This window comes from Hyla sarda, chromosome 1 (genome assembly GCF_029499605.1).
Source record: "Hyla sarda isolate aHylSar1 chromosome 1, aHylSar1.hap1, whole genome shotgun sequence".
Taxonomy (NCBI): Eukaryota; Metazoa; Chordata; class Amphibia; order Anura; family Hylidae; genus Hyla; species Hyla sarda.
The window spans coordinates 223,749,976-223,769,149 of record NC_079189.1 but is presented as its reverse complement, the minus strand read 5'-3'; the positions used below and the strand labels follow the sequence as shown (position 1 = coordinate 223,769,149).

Here is a 19,174-nt window from a genome sequence, read left to right as displayed (position 1 = left end):
GAAGAACTGAAAAAATACTGCAGCAAAATATAGAACTGCTTACCTGTCTGCCCCCCACGCGATCTCCCTGCAGCACCCGCATTCTATGCGGGGCTGTGTCTCGTGTTTGGAAACCTCCGGGTTTCCGGGACTGGAGACATGACGTCACGCCATGCCCCCTTCATTCATGTCTATGGAAGGGGGCGTGACAGCCATCACGGCCCCTCCCATAGACATGAATGGAGGGGACGTGGTGTGACGTCACGAGGGGGCATGGCGTCATGTCTCCAGTCCGGAGGTTTCCGAAATTGGAGATGCAGCCCCGCATAGAATGTGACTGAAAAGGGCGGAGCTTAGAAATAGACAAAGCAAGACAAAGGCTGAGAGCTCAGTCCGAGCTTGAAATGCGTCGACCAGTGCACACCACTTCATGCATGAATATTGAGTACAATAAATGTAAAGTTTTTATTGGGAGAAGCGCCGAGTCTGGGGGAATTTTTTCTAATCAAACACTGCTATCTACCTGAGGAAATCCAGTGGAAATCGGGTGCTCCAGGGCTGCTGACCCCCTTCTTTAACACACGCTATACAAGATGACTGTCACGAACCGGCAGGACTGGTAGTGGATCCTCTAGACCAGAGAGGCGATGGCACGGGCCGTACCAGGGGAACGGAGTCTAAGGGACTACTGGTCTTCACCAGGGCCCGCCACAAAGCGAGATGGACTTGCTGCGGCAGGTAGCCCCCAGGTTGTTCCCCCAATAGCGGCTCGACCTCTCTGGCAGCTGATATGGCGAAGTATACAGGGAGCAGGCAAAGGCGTAGTCGGACGTAGCAGAGGTCAGGGCAGGCGGCAAGGGTTCACAGGCGAGAAGACGGTAGCAACGGATTCGGCAACAGGCAAGGAAATACAGGCTACAAGGAACGCTTTCTCAGAGGCACAAGGCACGAAGATCCGGCAATGGCAATCAATGGTGCGCTGGCCCTTTAAACTTACTGAAGGTGGCGCGTGCGCGCCCTAGAGAGCGGGGCCGCGCGCGCCGGGAAGCAGAGAGTGTCGGCGCAGGGAACGAGGCGCCAGGTAAGGTGGACTGGGACGCGGCACGTGAGCGGGGACCAGCCGCCACGGCAGCCGCGTCCCCGACACAAGGGATCCCATGCTCCCGGTCAGTGTGTCTGAGCGGGAGGCACCTGGATCCCGAGGAGAGGGGGCGAGAAAGCGGGCGCTCCGGTCCGGAGGCAGGGACCGGAGCGCTCGCTGTGACAATGTTATGCTCTGAGCATAACCCACTTCGGTGAGAATAACTAAGCTACACTCTTTCTTGCTTTTCTTTCTTTTCTCCATCGGGTATAATGCACAAAGATTGCGCTCCTATTTTTTCTTGTTTCTCTAGTTGTTATTTTATTATGTGAATTTTGTTTATTGTCAAAGGTTGTAATTTAAAATCAAGAAAAAAATATACAAAACAGTAGAACAGTCTGCCGTACTGTTAAAGTAGCTTATATGTTACTGACCTTGGAAACACAACACGTTTGGATTCTAAGTAAGCCTCCAGGCATTTCTGAATTTGATCAAGAAGTGCATTGTTATTTTGAAATATCTCCAAAAGACCTGAACACAATGGAATATTACATTAATTACATCATTTCTACTAACTCAAGAGTCCCTGGAAAAAAGGTAATACAGTAAGGGTTGTAACCGTAATTTGTGCATAGACTTCACACATAAAGTAAGAAATCATGACATTAAAACTTATTGGAAAGTGTTCAATATAGTTCAAAAATGTTTACAGTTGACAATTGCTAAGCTAGAGTTAAGCAATGCACCACACTCAATCCAATTGTTTTTACACAAGTTTAATGCAGTAACAAACATATAATCCACAATAATTCATAACAATTGTAAAATCACCTGTGAAGAAAACACCCACATGTGGTTTTGCAAAAGTTAGTCATAGTCCCTTGCAATAAGATTACACGTAAAGACTTTGCCAGAGAGCAACGTGCGTGGTATCAGGAAACCTCCCCCTTTCTCAAGCATGCACAATGTACTCAAAAAAACAGATAAAAGAGAAATCATCATTTGTTGGTAAAATACTATGTAGTTTTTATCATATATTTTTATTGGATATGTGTTTTGCTACCCACACTTGGTCATACACTTAGTCACCTTAACTACAATAAAAGACAATGGCACTATCTGATGTCGCTTCAGCCGTAACAAAGCAGAGGTACAGATTATCCAATGATCTGAGCAAGACAACTGTCCCCCTTTAAAGGGATACTCCACCCCTAGACATCTTGGATAGGGGATAAGATGTCAGATCGCCGCGGTTCCCGCTGCTGGGGAGCCCTGGGATTCCCGCTGCGGCACCTCGCTCTCATTACAGCACAGAGCAAGTTCACTCTGCACGTAATGACGGGCAGTACAGGGGCCGGAGCATCGTTACGTCATGGCTCCGCCCCTTGTGACGTCACGGCCCGCCCCTTTCAATACAAGTCTATGGGAGGGGGCATGGCGGTCGCCACGCCCCTTCCCATAGACGTGCATTAAGGGGATGTGATGTGGAAGATGAGAAAAAAACCTCTAAAGGCGCTGCAGACTCCAATGGAATTAAACCGAAGCCAGAGATGTAGCAATGGTACAAAACACTGGGAGGTTTATTGCAATAGATAAAACAATAAAGTGGATTACGCGTTTCGGGGGAGCCACCCCCTTCTTCAGATCAGAATACATGCAGTAAGATATGCAGAGTTTAAATATGTACAAAATGGGCGCCAACCACTTAAGTGGGAGGAGCCAAACATGTTTATGTCACATGATGCAAAAAACAAAATATAATAAATGAATCTAAGAAAAACATCCAGTACACATTTAACAATTGTATCAGACCGTTGTAAACATAAAATTACAGAAGCCATCTTAAGAATACAATAAAAAATGTAAAACAAGCATACAGAACATAGATCTCCGTTGGCAGTGTCCGGACCGTCAAAGGTAAACATCCGGCGCATGCTGGATGAGCCGATGCTGATACCAGATGTAAACATCCGGACTATGCCGCGGTCCGGATGCTGTCACAGACGCCACCCCCTTACACGCACCAGTATTGTTGATAAACAAATACTGTGGTCACGGGCATCGGGCCGGACGTCATAGGACCAAAAACAGCCAACGAATACAAGGGCCACAGACGCGTTACTATGAGACGATCGTCACGTGACCGGAATGAACAAGTAGGTGTTCAGAGACAACGGAATTGACCGATGTTGAGCTGTCAGAGGTAGTTTGGAAGAAGGTAAGATAATGTAGTGAAAATACTGGAAGTGCAAAGATGCATAAAATCAATATGTAGTGAATGGAGGAAAATAGGCTACTAGACATATATGCCATATCAATGGGGAAATTGAAAAATTCAAAATATGCGCAAATGTAGTATATAGACATACGTGTGTGAATAAATGAATCATGTAGTGCTCACACCAATTTTTCTGGTGTAGCGCCCACATGGAATACTAGACTGTGGTACTCATAGGGTTAGAGTAAGCAAAGAAGCCCAATTAAAAAGAAATATATTAAACAAGGTAAAAAATGGAAGCCAAATAGAGACAAACATATATCCCTACGTATGGATGATATATGTCCTAGCGTTCTAAAACCATAATAGAAAAATATATATAAAAATATAAAAATATATAGATATATAATATCCCTTAGTGCGGATTATTATAAGCTAAAGACACAAGGTGATATATAAAACTGAACATGTCCGATCTGGGATAGGAAGATGTATGAAAAATATTTATAAGATATTTAAAAAATAGTAATAATAAATATTCTTAATTTCGCGTATTATAGATTACATTCTATCATTTCGTTCAGACCCCTGGGTGTTAGGGTGCCCAGGGTGTGAATCCAGAAATTTTCCCTCCTCCTTAACGTATTGAATCTCTGGTTCACACTCTTTGTAATCTGTTCAATGGGGGTAGCCAGAATACAATTGAAATCCCCACTGTGTTTCTCAGTCAGATGTCGAGAAACACTGTGTAGGAGAAAGCCATGAGCTGTATTGCTCCGATGTTTATTGAGGCGTTCCCTAAAACATCTGATCGTCCTTCCCACGTATTGCAAGCCACAAGGGCACTGCAATACATATACAATGTATTGAGATCCACAGTTTAACAGTGATTTTATAGGGAAAGTGTCCCCCGTAGTAGTGGAGGTAAAGGTTTTGCATTTATGTGCAATATTGGAACAGCATTTACACCGTGCCATACCGGTATGGCACGGTGTAAATGCTGTTCCAATATTGCACATAAATGCAAAACCTTTACCTCCACTACTACGGGGGACACTTTCCCTATAAAATCACTGTTAAACTGTGGATCTCAATACATTGTATATGTATTGCAGTGCCCTTGTGGCTTGCAATACGTGGGAAGGACGATCAGATGTTTTAGGGAACGCCTCAATAAACATCGGAGCAATACAGCTCATGGCTTTCTCCTACACAGTGTTTCTCGACATCTGACTGAGAAACACAGTGGGGATTTCAATTGTATTCTGGCTACCCCCATTGAACAGATTACAAAGAGTGTGAACCAGAGATTCAATACGTTAAGGAGGAGGGAAAATTTCTGGATTCACACCCTGGGCACCCTAACACCCAGGGGTCTGAACGAAATGATAGAATGTAATCTATAATACGCGAAATTAAGAATATTTATTATTACTATTTTTTAAATATCTTATAAATATTTTTCATACATCTTCCTATCCCAGATCGGACATGTTCAGTTTTATATATCACCTTGTGTCTTTAGCTTATAATAATCCGCACTAAGGGATATTATATATCTATATATTTTTATATTTTTATATATATTTTTCTATTATGGTTTTAGAACGCTAGGACATATATCATCCATACGTAGGGATATATGTTTGTCTCTATTTGGCTTCCATTTTTTACCTTGTTTAATATATTTCTTTTTAATTGGGCTTCTTTGCTTACTCTAACCCTATGAGTACCACAGTCTAGTATTCCATGTGGGCGCTACACCAGAAAAATTGGTGTGAGCACTACATGATTCATTTATTCACACACGTATGTCTATATACTACATTTGCGCATATTTTGAATTTTTCAATTTCCCCATTGATATGGCATATATGTCTAGTAGCCTATTTTCCTCCATTCACTACATATTGATTTTATGCATCTTTGCACTTCCAGTATTTTCACTACATTATCTTACCTTCTTCCAAACTACCTCTGACAGCTCAACATCGGTCAATTCCGTTGTCTCTGAACACCTACTTGTTCATTCCGGTCACGTGACGATCGTCTCATAGTAACGCGTCTGTGGCCCTTGTATTCGTTGGCTGTTTTTGGTCCTATGACGTCCGGCCCCATGCCCGTGACCACAGTATTTGTTTATCAACAATACTGGTGCGTGTAAGGGGGTGGCGTCTGTGACAGCATCCGGACCGCGGCATAGTCCGGATGTTTACATCTGGTATCAGCATCGGCTCATCCAGCATGCGCCGGATGTTTACCTTTGACGGTCCGGACACTGCCAACGGAGATCTATGTTCTGTATGCTTGTTTTACATTTTTTATTGTATTATTAAGATGGCTTCTGTAATTTTATGTTTACAACGGTCTGATACAATTGTTAAATGTGTACTGGATGTTTTTCTTAGATTCATTTATTATATTTTGTTTTTTGCATCATGTGACATAAACATGTTTGGCTCCTCCCACTTAAGTGGTTGGCGCCCATTTTGTACATATTTAAACTCTGCATATCTTACTGCATGTATTCTGATCTGAAGAAGGGGGTGGCTCCCCCGAAACGCGTAATCCACTTTATTGTTTTATCTATTGCAATAAACCTCCCAGTGTTTTGTACCATTGCTACATCTCTGGCTTCGGTTTAATTCCATTGGAGTCTGCAGCGCCTTTAGAGGTTTTTTTCTCATCTTCCACATCACAAGCTCCATCAGGATTGGTCTTCCTCCTTTTCCTGTGACCTCCGGCTTAGCAGCGGTTCCAGTACTCCGTGAATTTTTGTAACCCCACTGTGGGTTGATATGCAAGTTCTGACTTGCTCTCAGGTGAGCAGCCACTACCTAGGGGTCATTCATTTTGACCACAAACTGCTGTAAGATTCCACTCCCATACGGTATCACACGAGGCGCCTCCCTCTGGTCTCTCCTTTTTTCTTTCTACAGGTCATTAAGGGGATGGGCCGTGATGTCACGAGGGGCGGAGCCATGACGTCACGCTGCTCCGTCCCCCGTATCGCCCGTCATTACGCACAGAGCGAACTCGCTCTGTGCTGTAATGAGAGCGGGGTGCCGCAGCGGGGATCCCAGGGCTCCCCAGCAGCGGGACCACGGCGCTCTGACATCTTATCCCCTATCCTTTGGATAGGGGATAAGATGCTAGGGGCGGAGTACCCCTTTAAGCACATCACCAACACAGAGAGGAGAAGAAATCTCCCTGATGGAACAAATGTGGAAGTGGAGATGCCCTTAACACAACACAGGGTCTGGAATTTTGAAATCCGCACAAGGATAAATTAATTAAAATGTACGAAATGAAGTTTAATAGTCGTGAGGCAAAACTGGACACAGGTACATCGAGAGTTATAGTTTTGCCCTCTTCCGGATCAGATATATAAGACTGTTAAGTTGAACTTCATGAAATTGTGTCTTTAATCGATATAGTATAGCTTTTATTGTTTCTATAACATTTGGTAAACCCTAATCACTTTGGTTGGAGATCTTCAAAGTGGATTCTGTTCCTAAAATCTGCAACAAATCCCTTGCACAGCACATGGTACTCCGGTGGAAATATATATATATATTTTTTTTCTTTCAAATCAACTTGTTCCAGAAAGTTAAACAAATTTGTAAATCACATCTACACTCACCTGTAGAAACTTCACTTTATTGCATCATCTTCATGAAACAGAAGGACAAGGACAACAATTTTTCAGAAATTGGAGAAAAAATTTGTGCCAGTACAGGCCGAAATAAAAGAGCGCAAAAAAGACAAATTTCTGAGGGACAAAACCGACTATGACAACGACCGCATTTTTACATGGCAACAGGAGAAAGAGAAAAAGAAAAGAACATCTAATAGAAGATTCATTAAAAATAAAAATAAAAACAGGAATTAAGAGTACTGGACTTCGGACAAGGACTCGAGCTTTACAGAAGAAATCAGATCACTAGAAGACCAGAGGGACGTACTAACTGAGGAGCCAAAAAACACAGGAGCCCCGTCGGCAAGCGCACCCGGCGGGGCAGAGGTAACAAGACCCAAGGAATGACCAAAGAGACAAGTCACCTGGAGCAAGAGAGCATGATTCCAGCCACCATCATCAATCTGTCTTCGGCAGATTTAAACGAGGATTGTATTAAACTCCTCTCCAAAGGTCTAAACTACTGTATACCCACAAAATTCGATTTGGTTGCTTTTGAAGTAGATTTCTTCAAAGTCATCCGCAGGATGAACCTAAAGAAGTTCTTTTGAGTCAATAAAAATATATCTACTGAAAAACAATCTGCAAAGGAAGGAGGAATTCCAGCCACAATAGGACCCCTTGGTTTCTTCGCCCCCTCAGAATTTTCCAAGAGAGATATAAATTGCCTCCTTGATCTGCTCGATACAGATCAGAACACGTCCACACCTACTGAGGATACAATCTATATTCGTGAATTTACAGGCGGTAACCCCTCCACCTTCACACTGCAAATACAGCCAGGCAGCAGCCTGGAAATCTTTTCCGCTCAGGTCATAAAGGAAGTTAAATCCCTGACCTATCCTACAGCCCCCAGCAACCTCACTACTAAAGAATTGAGAGCCCTCAAATGGTTGCGCTCTCGGTCAGACCTAGTGATCAAAAAGGCTGACAAAGGGGGTAGTGTAGTAGTGATGTCTGTTACGCCTAGCGCTCCGGGTCCCCGCTCCTCCCCGGAACGCTCACGGCGTCTTTCTCCCTGCAGCGCCCCGGTCAGTCCCGCTGACCGGGAGCGCTGCACTGTCTTGGCCGTTGGGGATGCGATTCGCACAGCGGGACGCGCCCGCTCGCGAATCGCATCCCAGGTCACTTACCCGTCCCGGTCCCCTGCTGTCATGTGCTGGCGCGCGCGGCTCTGCTCTCTAGGGCGCGCGCGCGCCAGCTCTCTGAGACTTAAAGGGCCAGTGCACCAATGATTGGTGCCTGGCCCAATTAGCTTAATTGGCTTCCACCTGCTCCCTGCCTTTATCTGACCTCCTCCCATGCACTCCCTTGCCGGATCTTGTTGCCTTGTGCCAGTGAAAGCGTTTAGTGTGTCCATAGCCTGTGTACCTGAACTTCTGCTACCCATCCTGACTACGAACCTTGCCGCCTGCCCCCGACCTTCTGCTACGTCTGACCTTGCCTCTGCCTTGTCCTTCTGTCCCACGCCTTCTCAGCAGTCAGCGAGGTTGAGCCGTTGCTAGTGGATACGACCTGGTTGCTACTGCCGCAGCAAGACCATCCCGCTTTGCGGCGGGCTCTGGTGAAAACCAGTAGCCTCTTAGAACCGGTCCACTAGCACGGTCCACGCCAATCCCTCGCTGACACAGAGGATCCACTACCTGGAAGCCGAATCGTGACAGTAGATCCGGCCATGGATCCCGCTGAGGTGCCGCTGCCAAGTCTCGCTGATCTTCCCACGGTGGTCGCTCAGCAATCGCAGCAGATTGCCCAACAAGGACAGCAGCTGTCGCAGTTGACCGCCATGTTACAGCAACTTCTGCCTCTGCTACAGCAGCAACCATCTCCTCCGCCAGCTCCTGCACCTCCTCCGCAGCGAGTGGCCGCTCCTAACCTCCGCTTGTCCCTGCCGGACAAATTTGATGGGGACTCTAAACTCTGCCGTGGATTTTTGTCTCAGTGTTCCCTGCATATGGAGATGTTGTCGGACTTGTTTCCTTCAGAACGGTCTAAGGTGGCGTTCGTAGTAAGCCTTCTTTCAGGAAAGGCCTTGTCGTGGGCCACACCGCTCTGGGACCGCAATGATCCTGCCACAGCCACAGTCCAGGCCTTCTTCGCTGAACTCCGGAGTGTCTTCGAGGAGCCAGCCCGAGCTTCTTCTGCCGAGACTGCCCTGTTGAACCTGGTCCAGGGTAATTCTTCAGTGGGCGAGTACGCCATCCAATTTCGTACTCTTGCTTCCGAGTTATCATGGAATAACGAGGCTCTCTGCGCGACCTTTAAAAAAGGCCTATCCAGTCGCATCAAGGATGTGCTGGCCGCACGAGAGATTCCTGCCAATCTGCAAGAACTCATCCATCTAGCTACCCGCATTGACATGCGTTTTTCTGAGCGACACCAAGAGCTCCGCCAGGAAAAAGACTTAGATCTCTGGGCACCTCTCCCACAGTATCCGTTGCAATCTACGCCTGGGCCTCCCGCCGAGGAGGCCATGCAAGTGGATAAGTCTCGCCTGACCCAGGAAGAGAGGAATCGCCGTAGGGAAGAAAATCTCTGTCTTTACTGTGCCAGTACTGAGCATTTCTTGGTGGATTGCCCTATCCGTCCTCCACGCCTGGGAAACGCACGCACGCACCCAGCTCACGTGGGTGTGGCGTCTCTTGGTTCCAAGTCTGCTCCTCCACGTCTCACGGTGCCTGTGCGGATTTCTTCTTCAGCCAACTCCTCCCTCTCAGCCGTGGCCTGCTTGGACTCCGGTGCCTCTGGAAATTTTATTTTGGAGTCGTTTGTTAATAAATTCAGCATCCCGGTGACCCGTCTCGTCAAGCCGCTCTACATTTCCGCGGTCAACGGAGCCAGATTGGACTGCACCGTGCGTTACCGCACAGAGCCCCTCCTCATGTCTATTGGACCCCACCTTGAGAGGATTGAGTTCTTCATTCTCCCCAACTGTACCTCTGAGGTCCTCCTCGGTCTGCCTTGGCTCCGGCTTCATTCCCCCACCATTGATTGGACCACCGGGGAGATCAGGAACTGGGACTCTGCCTGCCACAGGAAGTGCCTCTCCCCCCCTCCCAGTCCCGTCAGGCAAGCCTCTGTGCCTCCCCATGGCCCCCGTCCTGGTGTCACACTGCCTCGTGCCAGGCCTCGCCCTCTGCCCTCCCTCCCCATTCCCACTCCTGCTGTACTGCCTGCCGTTGAGGAAACCCTCCATTCTTTCCCGGTGTCCTCATCCCAGGGGAGGCAGTTACCGGACAAAGAGAAGGGGAGACCTAAGGGGGGGGGTACTGTTACGCCTAGCGCTCCGGGTCCCCGCTCCTCCCCGGAACGCTCACGGCGTCTTTCTCCCTGCAGCGCCCCGGTCAGTCCCGCTGACCGGGAGCGCTGCACTGTCTTGGCCGTTGGGGATGCGATTCGCACAGCGGGACGCGCCCGCTCGCGAATCGCATCCCAGGTCACTTACCCGTCCCGGTCCCCTGCTGTCATGTGCTGGCGCGCGCGGCTCTGCTCTCTAGGGCGCGCGCGCGCCAGCTCTCTGAGACTTAAAGGGCCAGTGCACCAATGATTGGTGCCTGGCCCAATTAGCTTAATTGGCTTCCACCTGCTCCCTGCCTTTATCTGACCTCCTCCCATGCACTCCCTTGCCGGATCTTGTTGCCTTGTGCCAGTGAAAGCGTTTAGTGTGTCCATAGCCTGTGTACCTGAACTTCTGCTACCCATCCTGACTACGAACCTTGCCGCCTGCCCCCGACCTTCTGCTACGTCTGACCTTGCCTCTGCCTTGTCCTTCTGTCCCACGCCTTCTCAGCAGTCAGCGAGGTTGAGCCGTTGCTAGTGGATACGACCTGGTTGCTACTGCCGCAGCAAGACCATCCCGCTTTGCGGCGGGCTCTGGTGAAAACCAGTAGCCTCTTAGAACCGGTCCACTAGCACGGTCCACGCCAATCCCTCGCTGACACAGAGGATCCACTACCTGGAAGCCGAATCGTGACAATGTCAAAGGAGTACTATGTCACTGAAGCGAACAGGCAACTCAAGAAAGAAGACACATATCTCCCCCTTAAAAATGATCCCACCACCAAACTACAGAGTTTTTTTACACAGCAATGTTGAATTGGGCATCATAAGTAAAAAGAAAGCAGAGAAACCCATTCGTGCAAGCAAGCCACAATGGTACTTTTTGCCCAAAATCCATAAGAGCTTGGATTCTCCCCCTGGCAGAACGATAGTGGCCGGGATCGGGGCACCTCTTGAACACCTGTCCAGCTATCCTGACTGGCTACTCTGACCTATCCTTCAGTACATACCATCATATCTGAAGGATACTGATAGTTTCCTTCTTAAACTCGAAGAATTTCAATGGGAAAACTCCTTTAAAATAGCCACTATAGACGTGGAAAGTCTATATACCCGGATCCCACAGGATTTAGGGGTCCAGGTAGTGAAAGATTTCCTTCTAGCTGCCAAAAAAAAACAAAGAATATATTGACTTTGTCAACACAGGTCTGATAATGGTCCTGAGCAATAATTGCTTTGTATTTGACGGTCAATGGTACACACAGAAGACAGGGACTGTGATGGGCACCACTGTAGCATGTACATTCGCCAACCTCTACCTTGCCACCCTGGAACAAAAGATGATCTATAACTCTAACGATCCCTTCATTAAAAATTTTAAACTCTACACTCGTTATGTAGATGATGTCTTCATCATCTGGGAGGGTGAAGAAGGGGACTTTATGGAATTTCTCACCTATCTCAATAAAAAGAACCACATGAACATGTTCTTTACCTGTAAATTTGCCTCAGACACTATCGATTTCTTGGATGTAGAAATCCATATCTGCAACAATGTTGACACAACCACAGGCTACAGGAAACAGACGGCGACCAACTCTAACCTGCATTTCAACAGTTACCATCCTGCGCATACCAAAAATCCCTTACCTTACAACTTCTCCGTTTGAAAAAAATTTACAGTACAGAAGAAAAATTCAACACTCAAGCCGAGGAGCTCATCACAAGATTTGCCCAGAGAGGCTACCCCAGTGACCTACTAGCTTCATCACTAGAAAAAGTGTCTCAGATCCCTCGCACTGAACTTCTCCACAAAACATACAAAAAGAAAAAACTGAAAAAGAAAGACACATCGTTTGATTTGTGTTCTCCTTCCAGTACAATCCATTGTCTGAAATGATTAAAAAAAACTCTGTACAAAATTGGCATATCCTTGAACGGGATCCTGCCCTACATGATACTGCCATTAACAAACCTTTAATCACCTTTAGACGCAACACCAGCCTGAAAAACCAAGCGCTGCCTCCCGATTCAGAGAACACCAAAGATCCCTAAAAACTGGCATCGGATCGGCTAGACTTTTTGAACACATGCGATCCCACCACAACAGCAACCCGGACTGTCTCACCTTTAGTGGTCTTGAAAGAATTCTCACTACTAGCAACATGAAGGAAGCGATCCTTAGACAGCGCGAAGCTGCATGGATTATGTGCACTGATGCGCTCGGCATCCTCGGACTTAATGATAGGAATGAACTTACTGTTTTCCTGTAGTGACTTTTGCAGCCCAAGTTTGATCTTTTCAATTTTTCATCCCTCCATCACTTTTTCTGTGTGATTAGACTTATGTATCATTGTTTCATTCCTTTACATTTTAGTTGTCTATTTTCCCTGGTTGCATTCTCCCTTCCAATTCCTGAGCGCTTAGCGCTCCTCCTCCCCCCCTCATGACGTCACAGCTCCCACCAGGTAAATCACACCTGGATGTGATGTCCGGTGAGGCCAGAGGAAGCCGTTTTTGCCACGAAACCAGCTGTTTGCCCACCCGCACAGCTTCGGCTGCTGTGCTCCTTTTCCCGATCCCACCAGGCCGGCTTCTGTTTTATGAAGATGATGCAATAAAGTGAAGTTTCTACAAGTGAGTGCAGATGTGAATTTTTTCTCCACGGATTCTATACAGATGTCTCCTTTTCTTATGCATCTTGCACCCCTGTTCTCCGGATGTGACTTCTCCCTGCACGGGATACTCCCTATGATTTTTGCATGACATGACCTTCAGTAGTGCCGTCTTATCTTTTTTGTACTGTCTCAGATATTTGTAAATCACTTCTAATAAAAAAATCTTAATCTTTCCAGTACTTATCAGCTGTTGTATACTACAGAAGAAGTTGAGTAATTTGTTTTTGTTCATTTCTGTCTGACCACAGTGCTCTCTGCTGAGACCTCTGTCCATGTCAGGAACAGTCCAGAGCAGGAGAGGCTTGCTATGGGGATTTGCTCCTGCTCTGGACAGTTCCTCACATGGACAGAGGTGTCGGCCGAGAGGACTGTGGTCAGACTGAAAAGAAGAAAAACAAAGAACTCAACTTCCTGTGGATCATACAGCAGCTAAGTACTGGAAGTACTAAGTACTAAGTACTGGAAGGATTAAAGGGGTACTCTGGTGGAAAACTTTTTTTTTTTTTTATTAATTGGTGCCAGAAAGTTAAACAGATTTGTAAATTACTTCTATTAAAAAAATCTTAATCCTTTCAGTACATTTTAGCAGCTGTTTGCTACAGAAGACAATCTTTATATTTTTTTTTTTTTTTTTGTCTTGTCCACAGTGCTCTCTGCTGACACCTGATGCCCGAATCAGGAACTGTCAAGAGCAGGAGAAAATCCCCATAGCAAACCTATGCTGCTCTGGACAGTTCCTGATATGGGCATCATGTGTCAGCAGAGAGCACTGTGGACAACACAAAAAAGAAATTCAAAAAGTAAAGAATTTCCTCTGTAGCATACAGCTGCTAAAAAGTACCAAAAAGATTAAGTTTTTTTTAATAGAAGTAACTTTCTGGCACCAGTTCATTTAAAAAAAAAAAAGTTTTCCATAGGAGTACCCCTTTAAGATTTTTTAATAGAAGTAATTTATAAATCTGTTTAACTTTCTGGAGCCAGTTAATTAGAAAAAAAAGACGTTAAAACATTCAAGATAAGTAGCTAGGAAATCCCTTAGTATCAGTATCTCCATGTACATAGGAGAAAATCAACAATATCCATACCAGGTTGGGTGGCTGCTCTAAGGGCATTAGGTAAACGGTTTACTTTTCTCATGATTTCCTTCCAGGATTTGTCCACTTGTAAAAACATTTTGGCTTCTGCTGGCAGCTGCCTTGGAATATCAGGAGCGCTGAAAATACTTTCTAAATACAGCCAGTTTCTTTGACAAGTCAGCCACTCATCCTAAAATCAATATTATAAAAGAAAAGAGGAAAACAAATTACAATGTTCTACACAGATAATGTAACTACAGTATATGACTATTATAAGGGTGCTTTCACTGGCAAAGGCGGGGCTTCTGCGGGCCGCTCATGAATATTCATTCCTCCCTCTGGTTAGGAGCGGCGAAGAGAGGGAGAACAGGAGGGATCAATATTCATGAGCGGCACTGACGTCAGTGTCCGTTAGCCAGCAGAAGCTCCGCCTTTGCCAGTTACAGCAGGATATACACAGAGATTAAAATTACAATTGCGGGCGAACGGCGGCGCGGATCAGACCAAGGTAGGGCTCGTTTTAATCAGCGTCTCCCGCACTATCCACCAATACCTGTGGATAGTGCGGGAGAAAATATGTGACAGTTTTCCTTTAAAGGAGTTATCCAGGAAAAAAAATTCAACTGGCTCCAGAAAGTTAAACAGATTTGTAAATTACTTCTATTAAAAAATCTTAATCCTTTCAGTACTTATGAGCTGCTGAAGTTGAGTTGTTCTTTTCGGTCTAAGTGCTCTCTGATCACACGTGTCTCGGGAACCGCCCAGTTTAGAAGCAAATCCCCATAGCAAACCTCTTCTACTTTGTGCAGTTCCCGAGACAAGCAGAGATGTCAGCAGAGAGCACTTTTGCCAGAAAGAAAACAACAACTCAACTTAAGCAGTTGATAATTATTGAAAGGATTAAGATTTTTTAATAGAAATAATTTACAAATCTGTTTAACTTTCTGGAGCCAGTTGATATAAAAAAAAATTTTTTTCCTTTAAATATAAAAGTAACACTGGATGCCCCAATTCGTAAACAAATATGGATATCGATGGTATAGATATAGCTTAATGATGCCAAATTTACCTTATTTAAACAATCATATAGTATAAGAAAATTTATATTGGATAACAATTTTAACCATAAATCCTGTGGGGAGGAGTAAATATCAGCAAAACTGTATAGCAGCAACAGTATATGACTAGGAGATCGAATGTACAGTTATGGTGGCTGCGATCTTATGCAGTGAATAGATTAGTACTTATACTTCGTATGTCCTCAAACAATGAATGAAACAGAAGTTCTGCAAAAAGTAAACAGTAAGTTGTTCAGTAACTTGTGTTCTGAATGTCCTGAAACAGTGGGTAAACAGAAGTCCTGCAAAGGTGAAACAATGTATTGTTCAGTATCTATGTTTTCAGTCTCATATGGCAGATGAGTACTGTAAAGTCCTGTAAAGAAAAGAGTGTAGCGAAGTCCTGACAGATTGTAATTGGTGTACTCCTGATGGCAGTCAGCAGATAGGTGCCTGCAAGTAAGAAAATATGGGCACAGCGTGCCACTCACCCCTCCACGTGAATCCGGTGCCAATGTTATTCTGCTCTAGCTGAGTATGTGCGGCCGCTCACTCCAGCGAGCTCCCGGTGGCGTATGATGTGAGTGGTCAGCTGACTGTAGATCAGCTGGTCGGTTGAACTAGAGCGCACGCTCTGCTGTATGCTTTAAAGTTGTCATTCCTTATAGTTCTCTGGCTAGAGAGTTGCTTGATTAAACATGAGATGGCTGTCTTATACAGGCTACACTCTAGTCTATGATATAGAGCTGGACTCTCAGCATCAGTGGCAATTCTTCCCAATGTGAATGGGGTTCAAGTGATGTTAATCGTAGCTATCATAACCAAACCCATTTTGGGGTATATAAGAGCTTATCCGTTCAGTACCCCTTCTTCAGTGGTATAAGCTATACCACTGAAGAAGGGGTACTGAACGGTTAAGCTCTTTTATATACCCCGAAACACGTTTGCTTATGATAGCTACGATTAACATCACATTAACATCATAGACTAGAGTGTAGCCTGTATAAGACAGCCATCTCATGTTTAATCAAGCAACTCTCGAGCCAGAGAACTATAAGGAATGACAACTTTAAAGCATACAGCAGAGCGTGCGCTCTAGTTCAACCGATCACCCACATCATACGCCCCCGGGAGCTCGCTGGAGCCAGCTAGAGCGGAATAACATCGGCATCGGATTCACGTGGAGTGGTGAGTGGCACGCTGTTCTCAAATTTTCTTACTTGCAGGCACCTATCTGCTTACTGCCATTAGGAGTTCACCATTACAATCTGTCAGGACTTCGCTACACTCTTTTTTCTTTGCAGGACTGGCGGAGCACAAGTACTCATCTGACATATAGATATATACACATAGATACTGAAGGATACATTGTTTCACCTCTGCAGGACTTCTGTTGTAACCACTGTTCAGGACTTTCGGAACATGAGTTACTGAACAACTTAATGTTTATTTTTTGCAGAACTTCTGTTTCATTCAACTGTACATTCGATCTCCTAGTCATATACTGTTGCTGCTATGCAGTGTTGCTGATATTTACTCCTCCCCACAGGATTTATGGTTAAAATTGTTATCCAATATAAATTTTGTTATACTATATGATTGTTTAAATAAGGTAAATCTGGCATCATTAAGCTATATCGATATCCATATTTGTTTATGGCATCGTGTTACTTTTATATTTAATTTTATCATACATTTATATGCTGTCTAATATTTTAGAATAAACTATACAGATTTAAGATATTGGTCTGGAGACTCCCACATTTTTTCTGAAGAGAACGGACATCCCACCATACATCTATTTTGTAATAGGTGGTATGCTGAGGACTGAAAAATCTATTTTTACTACATAGAACACTTTTTCTCTCTCTAGGAGCGAGAGTATTCCAGTTAACCTCGCATATTCATCGTTGTGAGTTGCACAATCAGTTTTTCCTATAGTATAAGAACAGTTTTATAGTTCCACATTAAAAATAATACAGAGAAACTTCTCCAAAAGAAAACGTCTTTGAGAAGACCCCCTTATTCAGACCAGTTTTCCTGTGACAGTGGGTGATCTTCCCCAAGCTGCAGCACAGCTGTGCTCTTGGTCCTAACCCATATCGCAGCAAGGTAACGTAGAGTAGACCTGAGTGCATGGCAAAGTACATAGATATTCTGTATAATGGACTTTGTCCTATTGGTGGACTCTTGCTATTTTTCTCTAGGTCCGGCAGCTTTTGTTTGGGTCACATTGCTCCAAAATCAGTTGTCATGAGTACTTACCTGGGGGTGGGTGACTGTGACCAGCTTTGTTTGAGTAAGGAATAATATATCTTGGGGCGGAGTACCCCTTTAATTAATTTTAGAGAGTAGTGTATATTATATCACTTGGTGTTGTTTTGGGGTCATATATCTCTGTTGTTTGTACATTTGGCTTTTTAAGTCTAAATAATAATAGTTTGATAATAGTTAAGTTTTAATAGGCTAATCCTCATATTGGTTTTCTGATATTAATGCAGAGGAATTGATTTTCATTGATGGGGTACAACATTTTCCTTACTATTTTCTGTAAATGTTCAAGCATGTATAAGACTTGTATTCATACATATCAGCCAATCTGAAGAGGCAGAGCTGCATGAAGGAGAGAGAGCAGCAGTCTGAACCTCAGCATCCTTGTAGGCATTGTATCTTAGCGGAAGTCAATGTCACAGCTCTTATGAAGCTAAGTTAAAAAGCCACCAACCCATAAGAGCTGAGTAAATGAAATATCAGGTAAACACCATGTATAGGTAATGGCTTAGATATAATTTTTACTCTCAGAACTGAACATTTGCTTCACAATTTACATTCAAGACTAGATGCCTAATATCACTATAATGCAGGAAAAACATGACTCACAAGAGTTTGATTAAACAAGGCTAGATTCTTCTGCCATTCTTCTACACGAGGCTTGATGGGTCCAACATAGCGAGAAGATGCAACGGTTGATATGTTTATAGTACTGTCATCAAGCAGAACCTGCAAAATTAATATGTCTTATTAATAACAACAGTAGGTGGGAATGTACCCTTACACTGGCAAGTCTAAGTTTAGAACACCTAATTGTTGGCTTACTTTTCACCAAACTCTTGCCACAGGGAGGAAGTTGCACTGTGGCCACAACCCTTTCCCAAATGCACCATGCCCAGTAAGTTATGCGGCCTTCTTGAACACCTATTGTGCTATTGTATTTAAAAAGTGTCTAAAACACAAAATGTGGAGTATCCCATGTTAGTCACTATTTGCTGAAAAGTGGCAAATTTTTTTAATCGTAAATCTGGTCCGCTATGCTTATATTTCTACAAAACACCAAATTATAAATGTATTTTATTTTGCATTTAAAATCTATTATGAAAATGATCCAGTGAAAAGTTCTGACATTTAATTACATAATATGGCACCACCTGATTTTTGAAGTGTACAACAATATGAACCTTATGAGCTGACTGCTGGTGGAGACACATGCACAGTCACTCCCCCATAGCCAGGTCTCTGCATACTGGCCAGAGGGAGAAGGAGACTCATTCTGTCCTCAGCTTGCCTACACATAGTTCCAGATTTACCAATCTTCCTAAATCCAAAACTGTCTGGTTTTCCCACAGCAACCAATCACAGCTTAACTCTTATATCTTAACAAGCTCTGCTAAAATGGAAGCTGAGCTTTGATTGGTTGTCCTGGGCAAAACCAGATAGTTTTTGTTTCAGGTCTATTGTAAATAAATAAATAAAAACACAGCTGGGCATCTTTAATAGCTTTACATGACTAGTATGAACATGTTTCATGAAATAAGCCCTTTAATCCTCTCTCATATCATTTTCTACTTGTACATTTTACTGGTGGAATTATGCTAAAGAATATTCTGTTTTTGCACCTTGCTTGGTCTATGGGATCAATATCTGATAGTGCTCATTGTATGTTGCTACATTCCGTATTGGACAGTTAAATTGATCTATTGATTTAACTATAGACTAAACCAGTCCTAACTTTTTTCAATTAAGAGAAGCCATTTAAAAATGCCTCTACCCCCAAGGAATTCCTACTTCAAAGAAGCTTAGTGAAGCATTCTACAATTCTTGCTCAGCACTA

The 19,174-nt window shown here is 44.3% G+C and overlaps 1 protein-coding gene across 4 annotated transcripts in view; it reads right to left on the bottom strand.

Moving 5' to 3' along the window:
- DNAH6 (dynein axonemal heavy chain 6) overlaps nt 1–19,174 on the bottom strand; it is a 400,640-nt gene that overhangs the window by 219,314 nt on the left and 162,152 nt on the right. For all 4 annotated transcript variants that reach the window (XM_056568811.1, XM_056568814.1, XM_056568815.1 and 1 more), the window contains 3 exons: nt 17,947–18,066; nt 14,018–14,198; nt 1,495–1,591 (listed from right to left, as the gene is read on the bottom strand). In XM_056568811.1, the coding sequence (XP_056424786.1) occupies nt 1,495–1,591; nt 14,018–14,198; nt 17,947–18,066 (398 nt within the window). The remainder of the gene's footprint in view (nt 1–1,494; nt 1,592–14,017; nt 14,199–17,946; nt 18,067–19,174) is intronic.